The sequence below is a fragment of the Penicillium vulpinum genome (assembly GCF_028829585.1).
Source record: "Penicillium vulpinum strain IBT 29486 chromosome Unknown utg000003l_segment0_segment0, whole genome shotgun sequence".
Classification (NCBI taxonomy): domain Eukaryota; kingdom Fungi; phylum Ascomycota; class Eurotiomycetes; order Eurotiales; family Aspergillaceae; genus Penicillium; species Penicillium vulpinum.
The window spans coordinates 7,122,874-7,147,153 of record NW_026643243.1 but is presented as its reverse complement, the minus strand read 5'-3'; the positions used below and the strand labels follow the sequence as shown (position 1 = coordinate 7,147,153).

The 24,280-nt window shown below is 48.5% G+C and overlaps 9 protein-coding genes across 9 annotated transcripts; 1 reads left to right on the top strand and 8 right to left on the bottom strand.

The window, feature by feature from the left end:
- Positions 1–604: 604 nt before the first annotated feature.
- On the bottom strand, positions 605–1,847 carry N7479_007738 (SEC14 family lipid-binding protein; the record flags this gene model as incomplete). Its single annotated transcript, XM_057255432.1, has 3 exons — positions 605–1,264; positions 1,350–1,473; positions 1,609–1,847. 3 exons carry the CDS (start codon positions 1,845–1,847, stop codon positions 605–607), a joined length of 1,023 nt encoding a protein of 340 aa, XP_057109294.1.
- A 1,281-nt stretch (positions 1,848–3,128) lies between these two features.
- N7479_007737 (Ras GTPase activating protein IRA2) lies at positions 3,129–5,659 on the bottom strand (the record flags this gene model as incomplete). Its single annotated transcript, XM_057255431.1, has 4 exons — positions 3,129–3,289; positions 3,352–5,200; positions 5,263–5,396; positions 5,446–5,659. The coding sequence occupies 4 exons, from the start codon at positions 5,657–5,659 to the stop codon at positions 3,129–3,131; spliced, it is 2,358 nt and encodes a 785-aa protein (XP_057109293.1).
- Positions 5,660–8,532: 2,873 nt separating this feature from the next.
- Positions 8,533–10,797, bottom strand: N7479_007736 (exosome nuclease subunit RRP6; the record flags this gene model as incomplete). The annotated part of the gene is made up of 1 exon (XM_057255430.1): positions 8,533–10,797. One exon carries the CDS (start codon positions 10,795–10,797, stop codon positions 8,533–8,535), a length of 2,265 nt encoding a protein of 754 aa, XP_057109292.1.
- Positions 10,798–11,107: 310 nt separating this feature from the next.
- On the top strand, positions 11,108–11,556 carry N7479_007735 (uncharacterized protein; the record flags this gene model as incomplete). The annotated part of the gene is made up of 4 exons (XM_057255429.1): positions 11,108–11,148; positions 11,207–11,244; positions 11,299–11,369; positions 11,461–11,556. 4 exons carry the CDS (start codon positions 11,108–11,110, stop codon positions 11,554–11,556), a joined length of 246 nt encoding a protein of 81 aa, XP_057109291.1.
- Positions 11,557–11,903: 347 nt separating this feature from the next.
- Positions 11,904–13,076, bottom strand: N7479_007734 (uncharacterized protein; the record flags this gene model as incomplete). The annotated part of the gene is made up of 1 exon (XM_057255428.1): positions 11,904–13,076. One exon carries the CDS (start codon positions 13,074–13,076, stop codon positions 11,904–11,906), a length of 1,173 nt encoding a protein of 390 aa, XP_057109290.1.
- A 767-nt stretch (positions 13,077–13,843) lies between these two features.
- N7479_007733 (phosphatidylinositol N-acetylglucosaminyltransferase) lies at positions 13,844–16,130 on the bottom strand (the record flags this gene model as incomplete). Its single annotated transcript, XM_057255427.1, has 3 exons — positions 13,844–14,188; positions 14,245–15,930; positions 15,996–16,130. 3 exons carry the CDS (start codon positions 16,128–16,130, stop codon positions 13,844–13,846), a joined length of 2,166 nt encoding a protein of 721 aa, XP_057109289.1.
- Positions 16,131–17,058: 928 nt separating this feature from the next.
- N7479_007732 (mismatch repair ATPase MSH2) lies at positions 17,059–19,965 on the bottom strand (the record flags this gene model as incomplete). The annotated part of the gene is made up of 2 exons (XM_057255426.1): positions 17,059–19,866; positions 19,942–19,965. The coding sequence occupies 2 exons, from the start codon at positions 19,963–19,965 to the stop codon at positions 17,059–17,061; spliced, it is 2,832 nt and encodes a 943-aa protein (XP_057109288.1).
- Positions 19,966–20,365: 400 nt separating this feature from the next.
- N7479_007731 (DNA replication factor Cdt1 C-terminal domain-containing protein) lies at positions 20,366–21,820 on the bottom strand (the record flags this gene model as incomplete). The annotated part of the gene is made up of 1 exon (XM_057255425.1): positions 20,366–21,820. One exon carries the CDS (start codon positions 21,818–21,820, stop codon positions 20,366–20,368), a length of 1,455 nt encoding a protein of 484 aa, XP_057109287.1.
- Positions 21,821–22,585: 765 nt separating this feature from the next.
- On the bottom strand, positions 22,586–23,181 carry N7479_007730 (uncharacterized protein; the record flags this gene model as incomplete). Its single annotated transcript, XM_057255424.1, has 3 exons — positions 22,586–22,777; positions 22,887–22,996; positions 23,070–23,181. The coding sequence occupies 3 exons, from the start codon at positions 23,179–23,181 to the stop codon at positions 22,586–22,588; spliced, it is 414 nt and encodes a 137-aa protein (XP_057109286.1).
- Positions 23,182–24,280: the final 1,099 nt, after the last annotated feature.

The following is a 24,280-nucleotide window of genomic DNA, read 5'->3' as shown; positions in this document are numbered from 1 at the left end:
ACTTGTCTATTCTCTCTACCACCACTCACACATTACATGAGCAAAGCAAAAGATACAAGTTGTGTCTTGGGCATGGCAACTACTATTCCAATATATGCTCATTCGTGTATAGTATACACACTACCAACACACGAACAACCGAGCTAAACACCATCTGCACACCAACTCCCTTTTAAATTTCATCACGTCCTCTCCCTTCTATACTGAGAGCAGTGGCAGCACACGCTGCTTATCTTGATAGGCAAAAGCAAAAACACAAGCAAGCTCTCCATGATATCTAGATCGGAACAAAAAAAGCAAACCGCAAAAAGCGAACGTAGGGCAAGGAGTCCACAGGCTGTGGATGGATCGGCGAAAAGGTGTTGAAACTACCAGAGAGAGATTCTGGTATATCTGGGGAAATTGGGGTTGTGTTGGAAGTTGTCGGACCCCCAGGTAAATCTTTTTTTTTTGAGGTTTTTGAGGTTTTCAGGTTGATAAGGGTTGTAAATGGACCTCCAACATCCCTATCTGGGGGTTTGTTTTCAGTTGCCATATAAAAGGAGATAATCGATCAGTTTGTTGGAGTCCCAACAAATAAGACAAGAAAAGGTCCTCAGCACGCTTAAGCGCTAGTCTGAGCAGCCACCTCACCCTCAACCTTCTTCTCAGATACAGGGTCCTCCTTCTGAACAACAGGCTCAGCAGCCTCCTTAGGGGCTTCCTCCTTGGGAGCCTCCTCCTTAGGGGTAGCCCACTTAGGGGTACGAGCCCACTCAGCCTCCTGCCAGGGGCCCATATCGGAGAGCTCGCAGCCATTGGGACACTTGCAAGTGCCGCCGAACTCGACGGGCAAGTTCTCAGCGGGGACCTGGGCCAGAAGCTCCTTCTGGTATCCGCCACCGAGGACGTGGATCTTGCTGACGGTAACGGGGTCAAGGAAACCCTTGATGGCGTTGAAGGCACCGCTGAAGCCCCACGGCGCGTTGATCAGGTAAAGCTTGCCCAGACGCTCGGGGTAGTGGTTCTGCGAGATGTCGGATGCCTGCCTTACGTATCCGTAGACGGAAGGAATGCTGGTGATGCCCACGCCCTTCAAGTCCATGACGGTGCAGCAGGTCTCGAGCAGCTTGCCGGCCTTGCGTGAGCATGCGGGAAGGCGAGGATCGGCCAGCCTCTCGTACTCGGTCACCAGGTTCTTCAACATGCGGTCGGCGGTGGTGATCTTGTACATCTGGTTCAGGTCGATCTTGCCCAGCTTCTCGATGTAGACGGGGCGGCCATCCTGTTTAGTGTGAAATTATGTCAGTACTAATCTAAAAAAAAAAATTGTAGAATAAAAACAGGCGTAGAAACTAGGGAAGACTAACCTTGTCTGTCTTGTGGTAGTACTGGGGGTAGAACTTGAAGACCTTCTCCTTTTCGGGGTACTCGAAGGTGCGAGCAAGATCATTGGTGCCGAACTCCTTGCGCCATTTCTCGCTGTGGATGAACCTAGGATATCAAATTAGACCATTAGGCCTCGATAAAAACTGAAAGCCTAAAGCCAAGGATAAAAAGCTTGGAGGTGAAAACCCCCCCCCCCCAAAAAAAACATTCACGCCCTCGGGCGAGAATCGAAGAACGTACATATTCTTGGCAGCCTCGACATCAAACTTGCGGGCACGCAGGAACCGCAGGAGGGTCAACGTATCCAAACGCTCAGTGTAGCCAAGCTTCTCGAGCTCAGCGCGGAGCTGGTGCACCTTTGCATCCTGTTCGGGGGAGGTGTGGCCGGGGTGGCCAGGCTGCGCTTCCGGAGCGGTGGTGGGGAAGTCGTACTGGTCGTACTTGGGGTCAGTAGGCAACTGGGATTCTGTGGCCGCCATTGTGATTGATGGGAGGTATATGGTCAAGGGAGAAGGGGAGAGTTGTGGTTCTGGAAAAAGGGCGGGAGGCGGAGGGTGGGGGGATTGGCGTAAGTGGCCACTTTAAGATACATCAAAGAAAAAACCCTTGAGGATCGACTAAACTTCTTTCATCTATATTGAACAATAGCGATAGAGCCATTATGTCAAATAGGTTTTTAGATATTTACAGGGGTGAGACTATAGTTGTTTTTCAAGTTGGCTGTTTTGGTGAGCTATTGGGCTGTCATTTGGGGTCCAAAAGGGTCAACCATATTGTATACAATATACAGCATATATAAGGATATATAGGATATATAGCACTTCCTGTCTAGGTTCCAGACTCGAAATCTATATTCTCTTATCAAATATCCCCCTATATATGTCCCTGCAATATTAGGCATGTCCACAGAGAAGATTTCACTCAAGAAAAGGGGCAAGCAGGCGAGGGGCAAACGTGGCGGTGTCGAGTTGTCAGTGACCAATCCACTCTACATGTGGACATTAGGTAGCACTTGACAGGCACATCTGACCGAGAAGACAAATCAGAGTAGGTCACGAATCCCGAAATGAATTATAATATGCCTCTACAGGAATAAACCATCGACAACATAACATACGGGTATTCAATTCAAAGCTTCAACATTCCACACATCGCAAAAAGGCATTATTATACACAGCGCTGAAGACCGAAGAGGCCTGGGCGGTGATGAAAACACAAAGACATGCCGGAGGATTATAGGACTCGGGGCTGAAAATGGGGGGAAAAAACAAAAGACAACAACAATGCGCTGGGTATAGACATTGAAAGGACGAGGAGAGACATGGGAATAAAGCAAGCATAATATGGGGGGGAAAAAGGGGAAAGGACACAAGGATTTACCAAAAAATCACAGTATCATCGACATTCCCCGTACCAGCGGGGAGAGGGCCTCTGATCATTCTCCATTAAGAGTATGTTCGTGCGTCGGCAACATTCACAAAGAGCATTCGCCCGAACTGCATGGACGCGCAGGTTGAAGTTGCTGCATAGAGCAGTTATCCAATCCATGATTTGGGAGCGGTGGGAAGGAATGACAAATATTGGTGTCCATCATCATCGCAAGATTAAGCGCCTAGAGCACAGTCGATCGTCGGGGAGAAAAGAGGACCGGACCGGGCAGAGCAAATGGGGGAGCTGTTCAATCTCTGCTCGAGCTCATCATTCATCAAAGGGTAGCAGACTTTGGTTTGGGGAGCCTAGGGCAACGATTAAGTGTGCCCTTACCACCCCTTCTTTCGTGCAAATCGTTTGTTCAAGAGTGTAAGCACCTTGCTAACGTTGAACTGGACATATTCCAGGTCGAGGTCCTCAAGATTGTCCTTTTGCATCTCTAGGAGATCGTCCAGCTTGAGATCGAGCTCCAGTAATCCACGGGCTCGTCCTAAGTAATGCGTTAATAATGATATTCTCTTTCCCCCTCGAAAATTAAATCCATGTACTCACCCTTGTAGTGTAGACTGATGACGAAGGTCCCTGGCAAAGGACTCTTGAACATAAAGTAGATATTTGCCCGTCGGTTTTCTGGAACATTGCTGCGTCGGATGACACCTTCCTTCTCCAGCTGTTGATGTGTGAACTTGTACGGGCCAAGTTCTTGGTTCTTTGGCGTCTTGCCAACTCGGGTTTTGCCCTCGGACTGACTACGCACGTTGTGGAGGTAAGACTTGTATGTCTCCAGCTGACCGACCAGGTAAGCATTGTGGTCGCGAATAGTCGCGAAAACTTCCTCGAGCTTCCGCGTCTCTTCCAGCACCTTCTCCTTCAGGGAGCCCAGGTGCACAAGCTCTTGCTCCACTTCGTCACGAAGCAAACTGAACTCGTCGGAGCGGTCAATCACACCCATATCTTGCAGTTGGCTGAGGAGTTCCATGGTTCGGATGCCCTTGCGCACCATCACGGCATCATTTTTCAAGGTTGCTGCAGCCTCGGCAATGCGGTCGAGGCGTAAAGGTCGACGCGCAACTGAGGTGTTCTGAGGTAGGGATCGCAGGATCTGGACAAAGGTTGACTTGGCCTCCATAAAGAACACTTCTTCCTGGGTGATATCGAGCGCGGCTGTCAAATCATCGAGAGCAGTCTCCCATTTGCTGAACAAAGGCACGGTGATGGTTCGATTCTCCTTGCGGGGAACCTGAGGGGGAGCACCACCCAATTCTTGGAGCAGTACAGACAGGTGCGAGTATTGATCTTGGGCAAGCGCTCCGCTGTGTTTCTCTAGAAGACCGTGCATGACGTACATTTCGTTGAGAGTGATCTGGAGCTCCAGGTCCCGTTTTGACAAGGCCACATAGTTGTCCATTTCAAGACTCTCATAGAAATCCTGGACTTCACACAGATCAAGCAAGAACTTGTTGACACGTTCTTTGTTCTGCTGAATGAAGGGCTGTAGGCTGGCCATGTAAGGTTCTTTGGCGTAGGAAGGTTTGTTGGCCAGGTTCTGAATCATCTTGGCGATCAACGTCAGGGTACGGCGAGGCTTGTCCGTGGGCGTGGCATCGATCAGCATATAGGAGCGAGGAGTCACGATTGCCGGGTTGATGAAGCGCAGGAAGAAGAAACCACCAATCAGAGTACATATGGTTTGGTCCTGGGCATCGGGATACTTTCTGCGCGACAAACTGCGGATCTGCTTACAGATCCATCTAATACCGTACGGAGCCTCGTCTACCGACTCAATAATGGTTGTGATGAATCCGTTTGCGATCTCCGTTAACATCTTCAATCGTGGGGTAATGATGGCCTGCACCTGCGCATTATCGGCAGCGTCTTCAGCAGTCACCGATCGGGCCAAGTAATCTGGAAGAGAGCCGGTCTCTTCTTCGATCTGCTTAATCATGTTCTCATAAACCTTCAAGGGGTTGATCTCCAGATCCACATCCCGCAACTCAATCAGAGCGTTGATCTGGTCGGCCAGCACCTGCTTCAAATAACTCTGGCCGGGACCACGGCGTGTGTATGTGGTCATCATGCGAGAAACCGGGGTATTTTGGCGCAATAATGACGAGTATTCTGGTGTGTTATCGAACTGATATGTGAGGACGGACTGGAACATAGTAAGCAGGAGATGCTCTTCGCGACTCTCGTACTGGTTTCCGTAAATGGTGAACATGACGGTCTGGAGGAGGGAATCGATTTCGGCCATGGAAACGAGTCGGCAGAGGTGAGCGATGTGACGGGGTTCTGATTGCAGGAGGAAAAGAAGATTGCCGTATTTCTGGGTTCGTTCATCATTGGGGAAGAACCCTTCCTGTGGGTCTGCAGTATCGTCGAGATGGCTGGCGACTTCATTTTGCTAGACAGAAAGATAACGGGTTAGCGGATGTGTGCCGATTTCCGCTGAAATGGAATCCTTACTTCTTCCAATGCCATTCGATTCTGGATGAGCAACGCGATTCGCGAGTCCAGATATCGAACATCCTTTTCCAATACGAAGTTCTTTTTCGATTGTGATGAAATTCTCGATTTCAAATCCCGCAGGTGCTTTTGTGCTGTCGGAGAATTAGCGCGACCATTCAGAGAAGCCAGAACTCGACGTACCTCGTGCTAAGTCATCTGAAATCTCCAAGTCTCGATCCTTAGCGGACATGGAAAGGTATAGGGCTGTGACCGACATCCGCTTGGATTGACGGAGCGACCGAGTATCGTGCGACGACATTGTGTTTTGTCGTGCCACGGGCTGGAAGGAGGAGGAGGAGGAGGAGGATGCCCGCGACTGTCTAGATGCAGGTTGGAGCATCGTCGCAACGGACATTGTGGAATTTGGGGAGTCGTCAAAGTGGCTATGTACTGGGATGGCAATGGCGTATATGAAAAAGCCCCTAAGGGAAACGAAACAGGTACCCGTGCCAAGTTGTCGACAGGGGGTTCTCAAGAGTTACCACGGTACTCGGTTGTGGCGAATCAGGGTAGGAATTAGAGAATCAAAAAGTGAAGAAAAAGAGCGAGAATGGTGAAAGGGTTGAAGGGTAGGAGTTAAAGTAAAGAGGGGAGATTATTTATTTCGTTAGTTTGCTGTTAGGGTGCTTCTGGGGAACAATGATGGTGGATTTGGTATTTTTATTATTTTTTTAATTTTATTATAATCTTTTTTTTTTAAATTCTTTTTCAACATATATATATTATTTCCCCCTCTTAACCATATAAAAAAGGGTAAAAAAAAAAACAATATAGGAATGATACGTATCTTGTTATGCAAGGGGACCTCTTTTTTTTGATTATGTATATTCTTCTTTACCCCTGGCCCAATGCACTTCGCCACTTCTAGGTACACTCTCCTTTCTGTTATGGAAGATCTCGATCAACACCCTTGTAAGGATTTGGCCAATGCGTACTAGCTCCACGTACTCGGACTATACAATTTAAATGTACGAGTATGAACATCTTGACGTCAGATCTTTGTTTTTTTTTTTCCCTTTCTTTATCTATGTATATTGTATCTTAACGGTTTTGTAAAAAAAACACCAAAACAGAATATATTTTTTTTATCAAAATGTATTACAGGAAGGTGACACAGTTTCATGTCTGCAGGGGGGCTAATCGGTACCTGCGTCTACTCCCGTATATTGTAAAAAGAATTGGACCATTCAGGCTAAGCCCACGAGACCTCCATGTGGATGTTTCGGGAATGTTTATATTCTGTCTATATAGTATTGATTATATATATATATTGTAGGGAATGTTAATAAGATTATATGAAATATGGATGTGATAATTTGTGAACTACTCGGTGAGGTTTCAGATTGATTTGGATCTTAGTTAATCAAAAGGTGATTTCTAAGGTTGGCCTTTCGGAGTCTTGGTAAATTACATGTATATTTAGTACTTTAGTCCTTCTTGAGTCTTGATTTAGTACTTAGTACTACTCAGTACTTATGGCCTCATGCTTCCAGTCATACCACTCTGTTCATTATAGTGTGCATGAATATGGATTTGTCTCAGACTATAGCGGAGTCTCGGCTGTATCCGATATACTTCTGAAGTACGGAGTATATACTAAATCCTTCATTTTAAAAGTTGATATTTGATATATCCCTATCTCTACCCTTTTCTACTCCATATAGATCCCGGATCAAACCAAGAGGCTTGCAGTACCAGTGGACTGGGACTGGGAAGGACCAAACTTTGAGTCTTCCCAAATTATCTTTAATTGTTTTTTTTTAATATATTATCTAATGAATAATAAATTAAATAATCTTTTTAACAAGCAAAGTAAGCTATGCGGGGGTGCACTGAACCATTTTTGCTTTTTTTTTCACCCATTAGATAACTATCATACAACATAACTAACTACAGACGTTACAAGTTCGAGGGGGTACTTACTCCGTATTCCATACTCCATAGACACGGATACGTTCTTGATCTATGCTTTTTTTTCTTTCTTTTTTGCTCAGGGGTAAAAAAAAAACGGAGTGGAGTCAGTGGGGGGGGGAAAAGAGAGTTCCAACTTTCCAAGCTTTCCCCTTATCATACTTTGTACATATGACTCGGAGTATGTACCTGTAGAGAATGCACATGCAAATGTACAAAGTAGACATGCATGCTTTTTAAGATTACTTTGTACTCCGTACACTCAAAAAGATGGCATCAATACATACATTAGCTAACTACTCCGTGCCTCGACAATATCACGGCCGATCAATTCAACACGGGCCAATATGCATCCTATGAAACACGCCAAAGCTCCGTAGATCACTTGCCCCTGTGTATCACCGTGGTTACTTGCATATCAAAATCCAACTTGTAATGAGTACTCTACTACTTTGTACACACCCATGACTCGGTTTGAGCCGGGCTTCCGCTAATTCGCGCTCGGGTGGGAATCCTTCCGCCTTCGAATCCATGTTCATCAGCTAGTCTTGCAAGCAGGGATCGGCAATATGTGCATGTGTCCACGGGTTCTTACTATTGCTTACGGAGTACTTCAATATATATTGCTGCATACTACAATTATATATGAGTTCGTCAACCACACCTTTTAACTATATTTCCAATTCATATATTATAGTTATCCTATTCGCTGAACTCATTAAATGCTTGTCGCGCTATTATGTTTTAGGACCTATCGAAGAAGATCTGAAGTGTACAAAGTACAACTTTGCATTTATTAGTTTTTTTTTCTTTTTTTATATTTCTTTTTTATACAGCGGGGAATGGTCAATGCAGAGGGGGCCATCATGCCGTCTTTTGAATCTTATTCCATATGGAGTACAACATACCGAGACCCTTTGCCATTGGACCAGAACGACGAGGACAGCCAATAGTTAATGCATTCTCCTTGTCCATTGATTCTATAAATATAATATCGAGGCCTGGGAATTCTGGCCAACCAGTGGGATATCAGTGAAACACTGTCTCAGTTCCTACTACGGCTTGATATCAAAGACAAAACTTTCTTTTGACTGAATACAAAGAGAATGTTAATCTAACTTACAAAAATATACACATTTTATATCTGTCGAGAAGAACCTGATATTCTATACATGTACACACAAGTAGAATCCCAGAGCCTCCAACTGACGCACGGGTATCGCTATGCTAACTAAAAAATAAAAATAAAAGTAAAGGAGGAAAACCATCCAAAACACCATTCGTAAATGCTTTTTTTTTTGTCTTCGGACCAGCCGTCTAATCGCGGAACGTAAGAGACTTGCCGGGGGTTTCCCGCTTGGTCTTCCGCGCGCCTGAGGGGGCTTCCATCGCTTTGGTGTACGGGTTAAAAGCCTTTTTGCGAGGGTGGGCGACGGTGGCAGCAGACGGTGCGTTGAGGACGGCATCGGCGGTGCCATAGTCGAAGGGAACCTCGCTCTCGGACCTGGAGCCGGATTGCGATTTCTTGGCTTTCTTCTCCTTGCGGGACTTTTTGCTTTTCTTTTGCGTGGAGTCGGCGTCATTGCTTGTATCGTCGAGATCGGCTGCGAGGTCCAGAGCTTGCTCTAGGTCGCTGATCGGAGTGACCTTTCGTTTGCGGGGACCGCCGAGGTCTTTGACAGTGAAGTACTTCTTCTCCTCTGGCTCCTGGGGAGCTGGAGTAGGTGTGGGCTCGGGGGCAGGAGCGGGTTGTTTTGTGGTGCCGAGGTATTCACTGGTTTCGGAGACGGTTGTTGGCATGGGTGGCAGAGGAAGAGAACGACGGAGAGCTTCGGCGCTGGCGGCAAGTGCATATGCTGGAGAAGGGGGTGATTCCCTGGCTTCCAAGACATTGCCCCAAAATTGAGACGTTTCGTAGCGTTCAGCAATGGGGAAATCGACACCTTCTGTGATGGCAGCCTCTAGAACCTTTGCGAGGTGTTTCGGGGGTGCTACATCGCGCCATTCTGGACCATCAACACCGGCAGCCTTGGCTTGCTTGATAACCTCCAAAAGCTCGTGTGACCGTTCCTTCGTAATGGGAGTCATAGGTGATAGGGTTCGGAATAAAGATCCCATATCAAGCGGCATGAGCGTGGCAAGCTTGAAGAGCATGTGCTTGGGGAAAACACACTGCCAGCCCTCGTCCTCATCGCGCGCTACTTCATCGCGCCATTGGTGGATAGCCTTGAAGACAGCGAATTGCTCCTTGGAAAGGTTGCCCGAATTGCGCCATAACAGATCGTACCAGCCTCCAGGGCCGTATCCATTGACGGCATCGTAAACAGGGCGTTCATAGCGTTGCAGGGCTTCATGCTTAGATCGCTCGTGAACGTAATCAATGTGGCTGGCCTCTTCGGTGGAGTTATCGATTAGGTCATTTCGTAGGCGGTCGTAAATGTAAAGAAGATAATGCGTATCTGATCGCGCATAGTCGAACATGGGCGTTGGAAGTGGGCGAGCTCGCCAATCAGCCGTCTGATACCGCTTATCAGCCTCGAAGTTAACGAACTTGCTCAGTAGGAACTTCAAGCTTCGCTTTGGGAAGCCTAAGGCAGATGCAGCATGGAAAGTATCAAACATGCCAACCACATACAGGCCCAAGTCACGTTGCAGCCAGATGATATCCATGGTGGAACCGTGCAGGACCTTCAAGATCTTTGGATCCGCAAAAACTTCGTTCAGCATCTGTAGCTCTTCTCTCCAAGGTTGCAAGGTATCCACAACCCAATCCTTGTCTCGGGTGCTGATCTGCATCAAAGAGACGAGACCGTGGTAGGAGTGCACGTCATGGTGCTCCAAATCGATAGCGATTTCCTTCGCTTTCTTGAGCTCTTTCAGCATTTCCTTGACTCCATCCAAAGTATCGACGAAAGTAGCGGTGGTGCTCTCAAAAGGCAGATACTCAATCGGATGAGCGACCTGATGGACCGACTTCGGGTACTCGGAAGCAATAATCTCTGCCTCGTAGGGGTGAGGATAACCAATTGCACCATCAATCATCTTCGTCTTCAAGCACTTTTCCAACGGCACAATCGCATGAGGCTTAGTCTTGAGAAGGGGCTTGAACGGACCCATATCAGTGTTATCCGGTTTGCGATCAAACAGCAATTGCGGCTTGGGGATCTTGGACGGGCCGTAGTCGTAAATCGTCGGGAAGTTGGGCGTTCTCTTGATCGGTGCCTGTTCTTCCTGCGAAGGGCTGAGCTTCTTGATCACTCCCGTGAATTCATCCAAGCAGGCATCGGCCTTTTCCAAAAGTGAGTCAATCACATCCACCACGCCACGCCAATTGTCTTCGACGGAATCCTCATCGTGAAGGGTTGGTCCTGTCACATCGGTGCCGGCGGTGGCAGCTTTGATAACGGCGGAGGTCAGCGCAATAATGCGCGCACTTTGTTCATCTAGCGATTCGGAAAACTCTGCGCTAGAGGTGCGATGGAAGTTCAGATCTTCCGACGAGAGCTGTCCGACGGTTCGAGTTACCTGCACCAGAGCGGAGGTTAATTTTTCCTGGAACGGGGAAAATTCTGCAGAGTCCATGATGGCTAGCAGAGCTCCAGTTCACTGGATCTGGCAAAAGGAATAATGACAGAGAGAAACGCGGTATAGCAGTAACATCAAGATCCAAGGTCCCGAAAAAAAAGTCGCGGCGAGAAAATAATGGAGAAATGGTAGGCCCGCCCTGACCGCCTACCCAGAGTGGCGATATTTGTATGAACTTCCGCAGATCTTCGAGGCGTCACCGCATTCTTTCCTCTCATTTCTATAAACTACCCAAGTTTCAACTAGCAAGAAGAGTACAAAATTCTACGGGATATTATTTGATAAATAATATTCTATTACATACAATATGGCAGCTTCTATCGCCCCCGAATGTAACGATATCAAAGAGTGAGTTGTAGTGAACTTACCTGGCTTTTACAAATCAAAAGCTAACATATCTACACAGGAAATATGACACTTGCTTCCTCAAGTGGTATAGCGAAAGTATGAATTGATGCTCTCTGATCATATGGCTAAGCAGCAGCTAATTCTAACTAGAATATCTGCGTGGCAACACTTCATCCAACGACTGCGAAGCATTATTTAAGGACTACAAGGGTTGCTTGAATGTGAGTCATGCCTTGTGCTATGTCCTCTATATATCTCTACATATATATCTCGAGTCGTATGTGTCTAACAAAGGTATCGTAATGCTTGCAGAAAGTTCTCAAGGAACGGGGCATTGATACCATGGTGGAGGATGCCCGAAAGAGCGGCAGCAGTGAAACAGACGCAGAATTCCTCAGGAAATCTTGAACAGAGATATCTGGCTCTGTGAATGCCTCTTACTCGCGGATGCTTGTAGGAGCAGCCTGCGTTTGGCGCCATTTGTTCTTTTCAGCGACACTGCATTTTCCATGTATACTATGTAATATTTCGATATGATAAAGTTGTTTTAGATACCTCTTGCTCAGCAGCTATGTATCCCAGTAGGATGATTAGTGGTGATAACTTCCTCGGTCGTACTAGCACGTTTATTTAGGTGAAAGGGAGCCCGAAGTGAGGATAGTATTTTATATATTGTTAAGCCCACCGAGCAAGTAAAGATTACTAGTACAAGGGAGCAAGCTGGTAGGCTAAGGAAACTCCGAATAGACCTATGTTCAATGATACTCACAGTCTGATTCGCAGTCCGTCTCACAGCCTATAGCGTGGCGCCGCAGAGAAAGCCAACTCCGTGCATCTAGATGGTCCAGCCAGCTGGCGTACCAATCCAAGAATTCTGGAATAGAATCAAAGCGCGCCTTCCGGCCGTATAGAGTGGTAGGGTTGCAAACATCAGCTCTAAAAAAAACCACCCGCCACCCCCAGTCCCGGATGTTGGCAGCATCCTGGATGTCTCCATCCTCGTGCTTGCCATTGTCCTCGTCGTCATCCGTCCACAGCCGGCAATACACGTACGCACTATACCACTCATCGCATTCATACAGCCGGTTATATCCAACGCCGGTGATAAAGCCAGCCCTGACATCTAGGTCATCGTCGATACACACTTCCAGCTCCATATTCGACGATTCATCTTCCAACTGCTGCTGCAAGACCTCTTGCTCGTGCTTCAGTAGCTGGGGATCCGCCAACTTGTCGCGTCTTTGTCCCTCATCAAGTTTGTCTAGTTCCTTATTGTGGATCCCAGTCATCCACGTCGGTGTGAACGGCGCAATGCCCAAGAGCCGGAAGTCAATGTCCACCACCTCCTGCGCATACTTTAGGAACAGGGCTAGCTCGTCACACCGCGGGATAGTCATCGGTCTGTGGTCTTTGTGGTAAGTGCACGCGACGTCAAGATCCTCTTCGTCTTCGGGGACGATCGCGTCCACCTGTTGCTGGCACACACGCTGAACTGTGTCGAGGTACATCTGCCGCCACTCCTCTGTGCGCAGCAGGGGCGGGATCACGCCGTCAGCCGGTTTATGGGATGGCAGGGCGTTAAGAATAGCAGGGATATCGAGGTCTTTGACTAACGTCTGCTGTGGGATCCGGATCCCGTTGTGCCTCACGTGCGTCTCGGGGCCGTCATCGTCCCATTCGAGATCCATCCATCTGCACATGCAGAACTGGCGGCGCTTCTCCTCTTCAGTTGCTAGACCTTTCGCTTCGATTTCATTGATGCGGTCCTGGAGAAACTTTTGGTTTGCGGCGGCCATTCTGCTACGGAAGCGGGCGATGGCAAGGCGCATAGTTTCGTCTGCGTTTGTATCTGTCCCTGAGGCTGAGGCCGAGGCTGATCCTGCCATTGGTGTTGTCGAGGACAGATTCGTCTTCTTTGTGTCCGTCATTATCGATCGTCTTTTTTTGTGGTAATTTTGTTGTTGTTTTGTTCTTTCTTTATTGAAGTGAGGAGAGGAGAAAAGTGAGAGTGAGAAATTGGGAGACTAGGGCTTATAAATAGTACTGAATACAGACTGGGACTGCAACATAAAGTATTGAATGCAAAAAGTTGGTTAGGGTGCCTGCTGGTTCGTCATTGATGCCTAGTAGCCTACAGGCCCTGGACGCCCTGGAGCCTTGGAGGTTCCACCTTAGTTCGGGTACTACTATTTAACTACTGGTGGTTTGATTTACACAGTCTGGCTATATCTTGAGTGAGTCCCAATGCCGATTTTCAAGATTCAAGAATGCCTGGAGCACTCCATATCCATACACCCAGCTTCACGAAATCAACGATGATCCACGCCATGCCTATGGCAAAGTGGCTATGCCAAACTTCACCCATCGCTGTACAGTGCCAGGGAAGTAGCACACCAGATACAAAAGCTGTATTTGCAGCATTGAGCCGCGCCAGGTGCCCGGGGCCGCTGGGTATACATCGTCTTTCCAAGATGTAAGTTTGTGGACAGGAGTTCAACGGCATGGCCCTCTGGAAATCGCTCTATGTACATTGCATACATATATTTCATCTCTCAACTGAATGTATTGATATTTCTATTCTGCTCCGTGAGTGTCTTTACTCATCCGACTTTATTCTGGCAAGACAATAAATATTAAGAATAATATTAACTTAGGATAATAACATTATTGGCGTTAAGTACAACAAGATTTGATATCAGCGATGACCCCGTCTCCGAAGATCACCTTGACCGTAGTTCGCCGGGACTTTGGGTACTGGGTTACTTAAGGATCCAATACCTCCACCCATAGAACCGGAGCCACTACTACCACTACTTCCTTTCTTCGGTTGTGTGAGCAATGCCCACACATCGGCCATACCGGCCCGACGGGCAGGTAGCATGCTGTACTGCATGCTATAGAGGCTGCGGCGGTGGATAGGTGGCACAAAGCGACCGGTCATGAGGCAGAAGATGACGCGAGGCGCAAGGTAGTGTTTCCGGAGCCGGTGGCCTAACTGGAAGTACTGGTCGAACATTGCACGTAAAGAGAGGGGAATAGACTGGGACCTGTGTCAGCTTTTCTGAGGCGGTATTTTGGTTAAATATGGAAACATACCTCGAGGTGGATGTAAGAAACCAGCGCAGACGAGTCCTTTTCCGTTGCGTTCTTGCATGGTTCATTCCGAAGCTCGAATCGAATACCTCCTGGTAGCCGTCGTGAGTCTTTCACACGGAGCATCAGTGCGAAGAGCGGGAAATGATTTAAGAACGCGAGACAGGTATCAAGTGCTGCCTTCATTGAAATAATTAACATCCGGGCTGAGGCAAAGGTTAAGTAGAACACCACAACAGTAGGTAGTAGGAAGAATAGGACTGTGAAAAGGATAGTGCCAAGGAGGAGCTGGTCGAGGTCGTAGTCACATGAATCGATTCGGTTGCGGAGGACGTTGCGTTTCTTTCCGCGGAAAAGATGAAAAAGGGAAGTGATGATGGTGAGTTGCCAGTTGAAAATACGAGCGGAGGCAATGTAGAAAGAGTAGATATGTACCGTCAGGATCGAAAGAAGGTCGGAGAAGAGAGCGATCGGCATACTAGCTCCTGCGAAGCTTGAACATCCAACAACGTAGATGACAGCAGGAAGGTAAGGTTGAAGATTGGCAATACAAGCTGCCCAGTTTTCAATGACCCATAGGAACAAGTCACCGAGGAACGCAGCAAGCTCATTGTTGAGTTTCAGGCCGGCTGGCCAATCCATTAGCCACGAAATAGTGCGCTGTAACCCCTCCACTGTCCAGCCAGTCAAGACAGTGTTGATTTGCGATGCGACCCAGTTCGCATTGTCAATAATGTAGGATCCCAACGCAATTCCAATGATCACGTCATTGGCGACAAGCCACAGACTATTATAGAACCGAATATAGTCTGGATGACTGGTCGTGACACTCTCCCAGTTATCCTTTCTTTGTCGAAGCTTGACATATTGAATCGGCCAGTAGCAGAACTGTTGCAATCTTATATCAAACTGTTGGGCTGTTGCTGAGATATCCTTGAGAGCAGCAGCATCAGGCCGAGCGCGCCACTCGAGAACCTGCAAGAAAACTTCCGCAACAGACCGGTGGCATACAAGCCCGAAGACAAAGACACGGGTGACGACAGGCCAGAGCCATTGCCAAAAGACATGAGCAATGCAGAGGACAATAAACCCCCATATGGTTGTCGCCGATTCCACGACACGTTCTCCGACGCTCATACTTCTCTTCGCACGAATTCCTATCAAATGGCTGTTTTTATGCATGAGCTGCCCCATCTCATAGGCGCAATTGATTTGGTTAATAATAAGCGGGAGGGCTTGCTCCTTTTGGGATGGGATGTGCTTGACGACCGTATGAAGCTTGAGTTTCTCAACCAACAACTTGGGTAAAGCCTTGTCACTCTCTTCCTCCGATTCGATCTTATCTGATGACGGGCCCCATATTTCCGTCTTTGTCGCTTTATCACCCAAGGCCAGCGAAATCGGATCGAGCGACATATATTCCATGCGTGTGGGGTGCGGGCGGTGGTACATGACAACCTGGACAGACAAATTCGCCTCTGGTGGGCAAAAGATGCGAGGAACCTTCGAAGATGAAATTGTAGTAACATCAAGGTGGGAAGGGTTGAAAGACGTGGGGGCCTCGCGAGAGTTGGTCGAGCCGAGGACATGCATCTGAGAGCGTCCACAGAGAGTGAAGATGCGTACAGTCGGGTGAGGGCTGTTTCGAAAGAGAATACCCGCCCGGAGCGCATTGTCGACATTCCGAGGCTATTCAATCACAAGGCCGATCAGCTTATATCGAACGAGTAGACAAGACAATTGCAACCACCTACCTCGACATCTTCCAGCACCGTGAGCACAAACAAATCGAGCTCCGAGTTCCGCCATCCGACAATCACACCCGGCGATGAGGATCGCGGGAGATCATATGGCCAGAATACCCGTAACAGTCCATCGCTCATAAGCATATTGTCATCCTCCACCTGAGTCTCAGAACGAACCTCGACGGCGCAACTGTTCGCGCGCAGAGACGCCGAGATTCACGTGGCGCGGATGCTATATATCCACCAAGCCGTCAGCAAATACTCCTAAGCCACGCTGCCCAAAAGGTTTAGTGGTTCGGGTGTTGCTCACCAATTGGCCCTCCTTTGACGCGAGATGATGGATCGGCAGAACGAGGAGAAAAAAGAACACGGAGAGAAACAAAAACCCTTTCGCAGTTCGTGTCTAAATAAGGTAAATTAGCGACGTTGCAAATACAATGTGCGCTGGCATCGAGCTGGTAAAGTCGCAAACGGAGGGGCTAAAGTCCGATGGCCGATGGAAGACATACAACGACACCGTGGTCCCAGGCGAAAATGGCCAATTCGTATAGACGGGTAACAAGGTCCCACCTGGCGGTAATATACCCCGCGACGAAGATCCCAAGGGTGAGAACGGAAAAGGGGTGCATGAATCGAGGTGGTTCAGGCCGTCCGCGTTTAGGTTGCGCGCATAGCTAGATGAGGTAGGTGGTCGAAGATGGATTGGAGGCACAGCGATAGTATAGGTCCAGTATTAGGAATTTTGCTGTTAGTTTAAGCCTCAAATGAACGAATTGAAGACAAAAAAAAGAATGATCACTTGGATTTTGTAATAAAGTTACTTCGTCTTAATCCCGCGTTTCATCGTCTAGACCGACCTACACGTGACTGCCTCCGCATTAGGATGTAGGTAGGTGTATACATATCGACAACCTGTTGGTTAGTATAAGAGAACTATAAGAAGAATGCAGAAGAGATTGTAGTAGAAAATGGAATTCTAGTTTACTTTAACATGTAAAAGATGAGTATACAACAATGCCTTTTCAAACCTATGCCTTCCATGAACGCCAAATCCCATGAATAGCTCATATCCTTATAGAGCCTTGATACCTTGGAACACCTTATTTGCTTGTAATTTTTCATCAGCCAAAGCCAGATCACGCATGACCTGTCGCTTCTGTTCCGCTGTCATGTCTTTGCCCTCAGTTGCTGCTTTCCATCTCAGTAGCATTCCCTTGAGGAGCGCATTGCCCTCCTCCACCTCTTCCTGGGAGTATTTGTCAAGCGATGGCGCAGGAGGCTGTGCCTGCCCATCTTCAGTTGTTGCTGAGGTGAAATCTTCAAGCTCCTCAGCCTTCTGACGGGCCATGTTGACAACCTTGTCCGGGAAGCGCACGAGCTCGGCGACATGAATACCGAAAGACTGATCACAGATTCCTGGCTCCACACGGTAGAGAAGAGTGACTTGGCGTTTTTTCTTTTCGTCAGTTTCAGCCTCACTCTCGCCCTCATTGCCGTTTCCAATGAATGCCACGACGTGCAGGTTCTTGACGGCTTTGGGATACCGGTCTGCCAAGGCAGTAAGCTCGTGGAAGTGTGTTGCGAACAGGCCGAAGCAGCGGATCTCGGTGACAATGTGTTGTGAGATAGCCCAGGCCAGGCCGAAGCCATCGTACGTGCTAGTTCCACGGCCAAGTTCGTCGATGATAATCAGGGACTCCGAGGTGGCGGACTTGAGGATGTTGGATGTTTCTAGCATTTCCGCCATGAATGTCGATACACCCTTGAGCTGCGAGTCGCTGGCACCGACTCGGGCAAGAATACAGTCGAAAATGGTCAGCTCGGCCTCGGTACAAGGGACGAAGCAGCCAGTCTGTGCCATGAGTGCAATCACACCGATCTGTCGGATGTATGTAGATTTACCGCCCATGTTGGGACCGGTGATGATGAGGAAAGATGATTCATCGCGAATCAAAGAAACATCATTCGTAATGAAGGAAATATCATCCTGCATCTCCATGCAAGGATGCCGAGCTTCCTTCAAAACGGTGTTTCCAGTCCCGCGGGGGTGCATCTTTGGGCGAACGTATCCCGAAGGTGAGTGCATAGAAGCATGGGCAAAGCTCACAATGACATCGAGGTGTGCTAGTACGCCGGCGAGTTGCTCCAACACCGGGCAGTAGGAAGCGGCAACATTGACGACCTCGTTAACCAGGCCGGTCTGGGTTCGGTTGTAGTTGGAGGACAGTTGGTCATGCTCTCGGCGAAGGGACTGCATGTTGGATGTGGTGAAGTATACACCGTTCTTCTGTGTCGAACACTCCTGATACTCTCTCTTATTGCGAATGCAGCCTGCCTCATTTCGAGTGAGACGGAAGCACCAACCGTGCACACGGTGGTTCTCCATAAAGAGCTTTTTATCCATGTCTTGTCTCAAATCATCTGAAACTCGGCGGTGTTCCATTTCCATGTCGTATCGTAGTTTGTCCAGCTTCTTTCTGATGATTCGCAAGCCATCATCGAACTCGGGCTTGATAATGAATTCATGGTTCTCTAGAGCAGCAAGATCCACGGTTGTTTCAACCATCTCCTCAAGCATGGCCAAGCTGTCGGAGTAACCACGGAGCTTGGATGTGTATTCCGCCTCTAGAGGGGTCTGGTATTGCTCGTCCATCACATCACTGAGCGCGCTCACAAACCCAGGCAGACGAATGGCAACTTGATATGCTCTGACAACATCTTCCAAATTGGCCTGCTTCCGCTGGAAACGTTTGGCCAAGCGGTAAAGATCTGGAATGGAACGCAAATGCTCCTCCTGCATAGTCTGACGCAGCTCAGTGTTGACAACAAATGCCTCTACCAGCTGCTGCCGTTGCTCAATCGCAGCCAGATCCATCAGAGGCTGCTTCAACCACTGTGCCAACAAACGACTGCCCACAGGCGTCTTGCAGTGATTCAGCAAACCGAACAAGCTCATACTCTTAGCCCCGTCCCGCGGACCAGGCATAAGATTCAGCGCTCGGAGCGCCGAGGCATCAAGCTTCATATACTGCGACAGATCATGCTGGTAGAGCTGATACTGTCCGAAGTTCGTAGGATCAGTCAAGACATTAAGATACTTAATCAGCGCCGACGCAGATCCCATAGCCAGTTTCAGCTCCGTCTGAGGTAGAGTACCAGCGGACCGCTCATCTCTCAACAATCTTGTAAGATCCTGCTCGATGTCCTTGACACTGAAGTCGGCAACAGGCCTCTCAGAGATCGCAATCCCACAGCTATCAGCGATAGCCCTGATCTTCGCCAGCTCGACGTCCTTACGAGCCACATCCATGCTCACAAGACACTCTTTCACACCGAGCTGGATAACCAACGACTCGAAATTGGAGTAGATATCGTTATCGAGGAACTCACTGACGCCCAGCTCGCGCACGCTCGCATCAGCAAAGCACACGCCGACATTGCGGGCCTCGGCCGCACGAGCGGAGATCTTTACAGCGAGAATGATAGGTGCAGAATCCATCGACAGCGCGCCCACGCTGCCGAGCTCTTCTTCCACGTCTTGCAGGTTACCGGGACTAGCTTGTTTTGCCAGCTTCCAGTTGCTCTTGCCCGAGCCGGCCGAGGCGAAAATCTCGACGCGCTTGTTCAATCGGAAGAGGGCTTCGCGGAGGAAGTTTCGGAAGACTGTAACGCTCATTGTGACAGAAGGGAGGCCGCCTGTTTCGCTGCGGCCTAGGTTGCGCAGCACAGAGGTTGTTTTGTAGACGGTGCGTGCGATGAATTCAGCGTCGGCGCCGTGCGAGGAGTACCAGTCGCCTCGGTCGAATACGCGGATGGTGTCATTATTATCGGGTGTAGGGAGGCCACGGTAGAAACCAATGAAGCCGACTTCGTCGTCGACCTGTGTTGATTCAGGGTTTGAGTTAGTGGATGCTGCATTGATGGATTTAGGTATATTGGATATCTCATATCATACCTTCAAGTCAGGTCGGGAAGACATGGTGTCGGTTGATGTGAAAAGAAATGCAGCAAAAAGACAATGCAAATGCTGGTATCAAGTAGTTTGGACGAGTCCAATTCGACGCGCTGTGTGAGCTCGCGTGGTCCGTGCACGCGTCGCGCGTTAAGTGGGCGGGATCTATACGTATTGCTAGGGGGTTAAAAATACATTTAAAAGGATGATTAAATGGAGATAATTTCGATAGTTAATGGTATTATGATTGGGTGTCCAAGGACCTAATTGCTACATAAGTGCTACCTAAGGTAGTGTTCGATGCTAAAAAGACATGATAAATAAAATACAGGGAGGGTATCGAGCGCTGATGCAAGACCGCGAGGAGAACAACTCTGCGGATGCGAGGTATCCAACAATGAAAAAAAAAACACGCCAAAAACGTAAATCACAAGAGAGTAGTCTGCACACAAGATGCAGACTTCTCCCAGTCAGCCTTCAGCTGTGCAGCTCTCGCCCCAATGTCTTTGGCAGAGACGTCTTTACAAGACTTCAACACGACCGACTTCATCTGGCCAACAGTAACCATACTGATCCAGTCACCAGCCACCTTCTTATCCGACAGAATCTCCAGACACATCTCTACCTCCTCACGAGGAAACTCGCTGCGGACCGAGTCACGGACATGCTCGACCATCACATCGAGCTTGAAGGGCTTGCGTTGGGCAGCAAGCATTGCTTTGATGCCATTACCCACATACCCAGCAGGACGCAACAGAGCCAGAACACCAGCTACCTCCTCTACCCGATCGGCGGCTGCATGGCGCACGAGCTCTTTCTTGGCAGGTGGAGGGGGAAGCTTGGACTGTCGTAGCTCCTTATTCTTAATGCGATCCAGCAGGCTCTGGCGACGGCTGATAGTTGCCGTCCGCTCTAGTGGGGTCGTCTCTGCTGAATTCGAGAGCTCTCTCTCGGCCTTCAAGCGGAGCAGACCACCCTTCAGATCCTGGAGTCGTTGTTGGCCTTTCTGGAAAACCGTGAAAGGGGTGAGCGACTCATGAATTGTGGAGAGTCCGAGAGACTCGATGAACAGGGTTGCTTGAACTTCCTCATTGGCACCCCGAAGGGCCTCCGGGGCCTTTTCCCACAACAAATCCAAAGTTTCTTCGAAAGAGTCCTGCAAAGCTGGAGGCTGCACGTTGATCTGCACAGTGCGCTCCATGCAGATTTTGCCGAGTCCATAATTTGCCAGACGATACGAGATGTGTCTCGCTTTCGAACTCTGTTCCCAGACCCACACAAGACGCTGCAAATCCTTCATCTGCACCTTGCGCTTATTCCAGAGGCGGGTCACGCTGCCAAGGAATTCTCGGAGGTCGGCCGGAGAATTTGCGCCGTTGTGTGCCATATGGATGGAAAAAGCCTGCACAAATGAGGAGTGAAGGTTCAGAATATCGTTGAAGAACGCAGGTCGCTCGATAGCTGGGGGTTCCTCATGCACCGGAATAACCTTCTCGAAGTTCAGGGTTCGTTGCTTCGAAGGGGTCGCGGGTGTCGAAGGTGCGTTCTTGACAGGGACAGCCCGTCGGCTCGGGGTCCGAATTGGGGTCTTCGCAGGTGAAGCTTTCTTTGGCGAGACATAGTGGCCGCTGCGTGGTGAGGAGACGGATAATTCATTCAGTCGCAAAGTTTTCGAGGGCGTTCCTTCCTCCTCGATTGGCGCCTGTCTGCTGCCGTTGTCGAAGTTTTCGAGTTCCTGTAGCTTGCGTTTCTTGGAAGGCGAGACCGGAAGAGATGTGATGTTCTTTGCAGGTAGTTGCGGAGTGATGCCGGCTTTGGTTGCCCGAGTGAATGCTTGAATGGCTGGCTGGGCGACACAGCCTGACCGGGAAGTGCGCGGCATCGCGACTACTGAAAATTTTTTGCCGGTCGAGGGAGGATAAATGGAGCAAGGGCGATGAATACAAATGTATTATAATAGACAAGGTAAGAGATACCGAGATATTAGAACAAACAAGATGTGGGAAAGTGCCGAAATAAAGTGGAAAGTGGGAAGTGGGAGATGTCAGAGAAGGTGCAAAGGAGAAGACGCGTTCGAGAGCGCGTCGAAAATCCCACACTAGCCTTTTCGGGTTAAATGGCAACGCGTGAACGGGAACTATAAGAGCTTCAATTCAAGTATGGAATATAAGGAGACTCGGTCGGAAAGGGACAGAAAAGTATTAATATAGTAAATTCTAGAAAAAAGGATTGACTATAAAATATAACAGAGCTCCAAATCCAGGCATTCTCGTCCCTACGGTAATACCCCCGGCATTGGAATGTCATTGCGTCCAAGCTCAGCGCCTAGACATTTCTTCGGGCGCATAAGATGGCCAATGCTAATATACGGTAGAGAATCAATTCCAAACCGGCGCTTACTATCAAGAAAGGATTGAAACTCAACACGGAGTACACAGTTTCATCTCGCGCCCTGGGCAGTCCAGCCAATACCGGGCGCATTGAATACTTGGCATACATGAACTCCCAACTACAATAGGATTTACAGCAGGAAACACGCATAAGTTTCATAGATATGGACATGGAATTCATCGTGATATTCTCGAACCGACCAGCGCCGTAAATAAATCATAACATTAAATTGTCGAGGCTCAAGGGCTCAAAGAGCCTATTTCTTGCCACCGAGCCAGCCCGAGACAGCCCCCTTGGCTTCAGCAGCCTTTTGCTCGACCTCGCGATCGACCTGATCAATACTGCTGTTGACCCTCTCCCGGTTGGCATTGAACTTGCTCTTTGCTTCATTGCGGAGTTCTTCAAGCCTGTCCTTGCCCTCCTGGACTTCAGCACGGGCCTTAGTGATCTAGAATTGGATGGTCAGTACTCAGTATGGTATGTCACATTATTTCATGTGGTTGGTGGGGCGAGTATCGAGGACGGATGCTTGACACCACGGACAGAATCGAACTTACAGCTTCATCGATGTTGGACCCGGCTTCCTTGCCGACATCGGTGCCAAACTTTTCGGCGTGGTCGTGGGGGGTTGTGCCAGGGATCTTCTCGCGTGCCTTTTCGGCGTCGACTACAGTTGAGAGGGGAGTTAGCTTGTTGTCCCCGAGGCAGTTCAATGTGGAGGGATTTGTCGGGGCACATACTCTTCATTTTCTGCTTTGCTGCTGATGGATTACCGCCGGCAGAGTACAGGTAGTATCCGCCTGCGCCCACCGCAGCGAGACCCAGCATCATAGGAACCCGGTTCTTCGACATGATGTGTAGTATAGTGTGTAGTGTTGGGAGGAGAGGATGTAGAAAGTGTATTGAATTCAATGCTGGAATTGGCAGGTTGGACTATCCCTGGTTTTTATAGGTAGTACTCAAGACCGGGGAAGCGAATCGACTATGACGTCTTGTTCCCAGTGGAAGGTTGTCCGCATATACTAGAACTTGCCTCTTACCCTTTATTTCCTTGCTTTCGCTCTTTCTTTCTTTTTTTCTCCGAGATATTTGATAACTGTGGGCTATTCAATAGCCATACAATCTTGTTCAATAAAGTATTCCAATCCCATTCCCTCTAAAATGTCTACAATCCTTTTCAACGTAGAAACGTGCAAGGTTAAAAGTGGAGATCTTAGAACCTTGGCCCAGCCCCGGAGAGCCTAAACTTCCCGTCGACGTCACCTGCAAGTCATCACTGCCTCATTCCTACCCGGTTCTACCTATTTTATGTAACAAGTTTATGAAGGAAGCCAGAACTTCTAGACTATCCATGTACGTCTATGCTATAGTAGTGGTTCCGGTCGATCGTGTACTCCGCATTACTCGAGCTCACCGCCCCAATGCTTTATTCTCATGCCCTTCTATGTTTGCATGCCTTTTACGTTTTTCCATAGCTTGATACTTGTGTAATTGTAGATAATTGTAAGAGAATGGCAGTCTCAATGCATTCCAGTCATATTCAATCATAACATATAATCAAAAGTCCTCATGGTAATAGTCCGTTAAAGCATCACGATCCATCCCAAAAATATAGTAAGACACAAAACGAAAGGAGAAGGCGAGAAAGGGAGGCTAGAGAGAGGGTGACTCGATATGGAGAGATGAAGAGGCCACGGAGAAAGCGGAGATTGCAATACCCCAACACTCGCACCGTAGACCACCAAAAACGAAAGAGAAACTAAATGATCGATAGACAGGGTATCGAAACATGCATATGACTCCATCCATACAAAACTTCCCATGCGAAACGCCAGGACATGCAGCTCAGGACTAAGAACTTATCCGAAAAAGATTGCCATCCAGAACCGTCCGGAAAAAAAAAACATAAACACAAACGTAAGACTCACAAACACAAGTAAAAGATGGACTA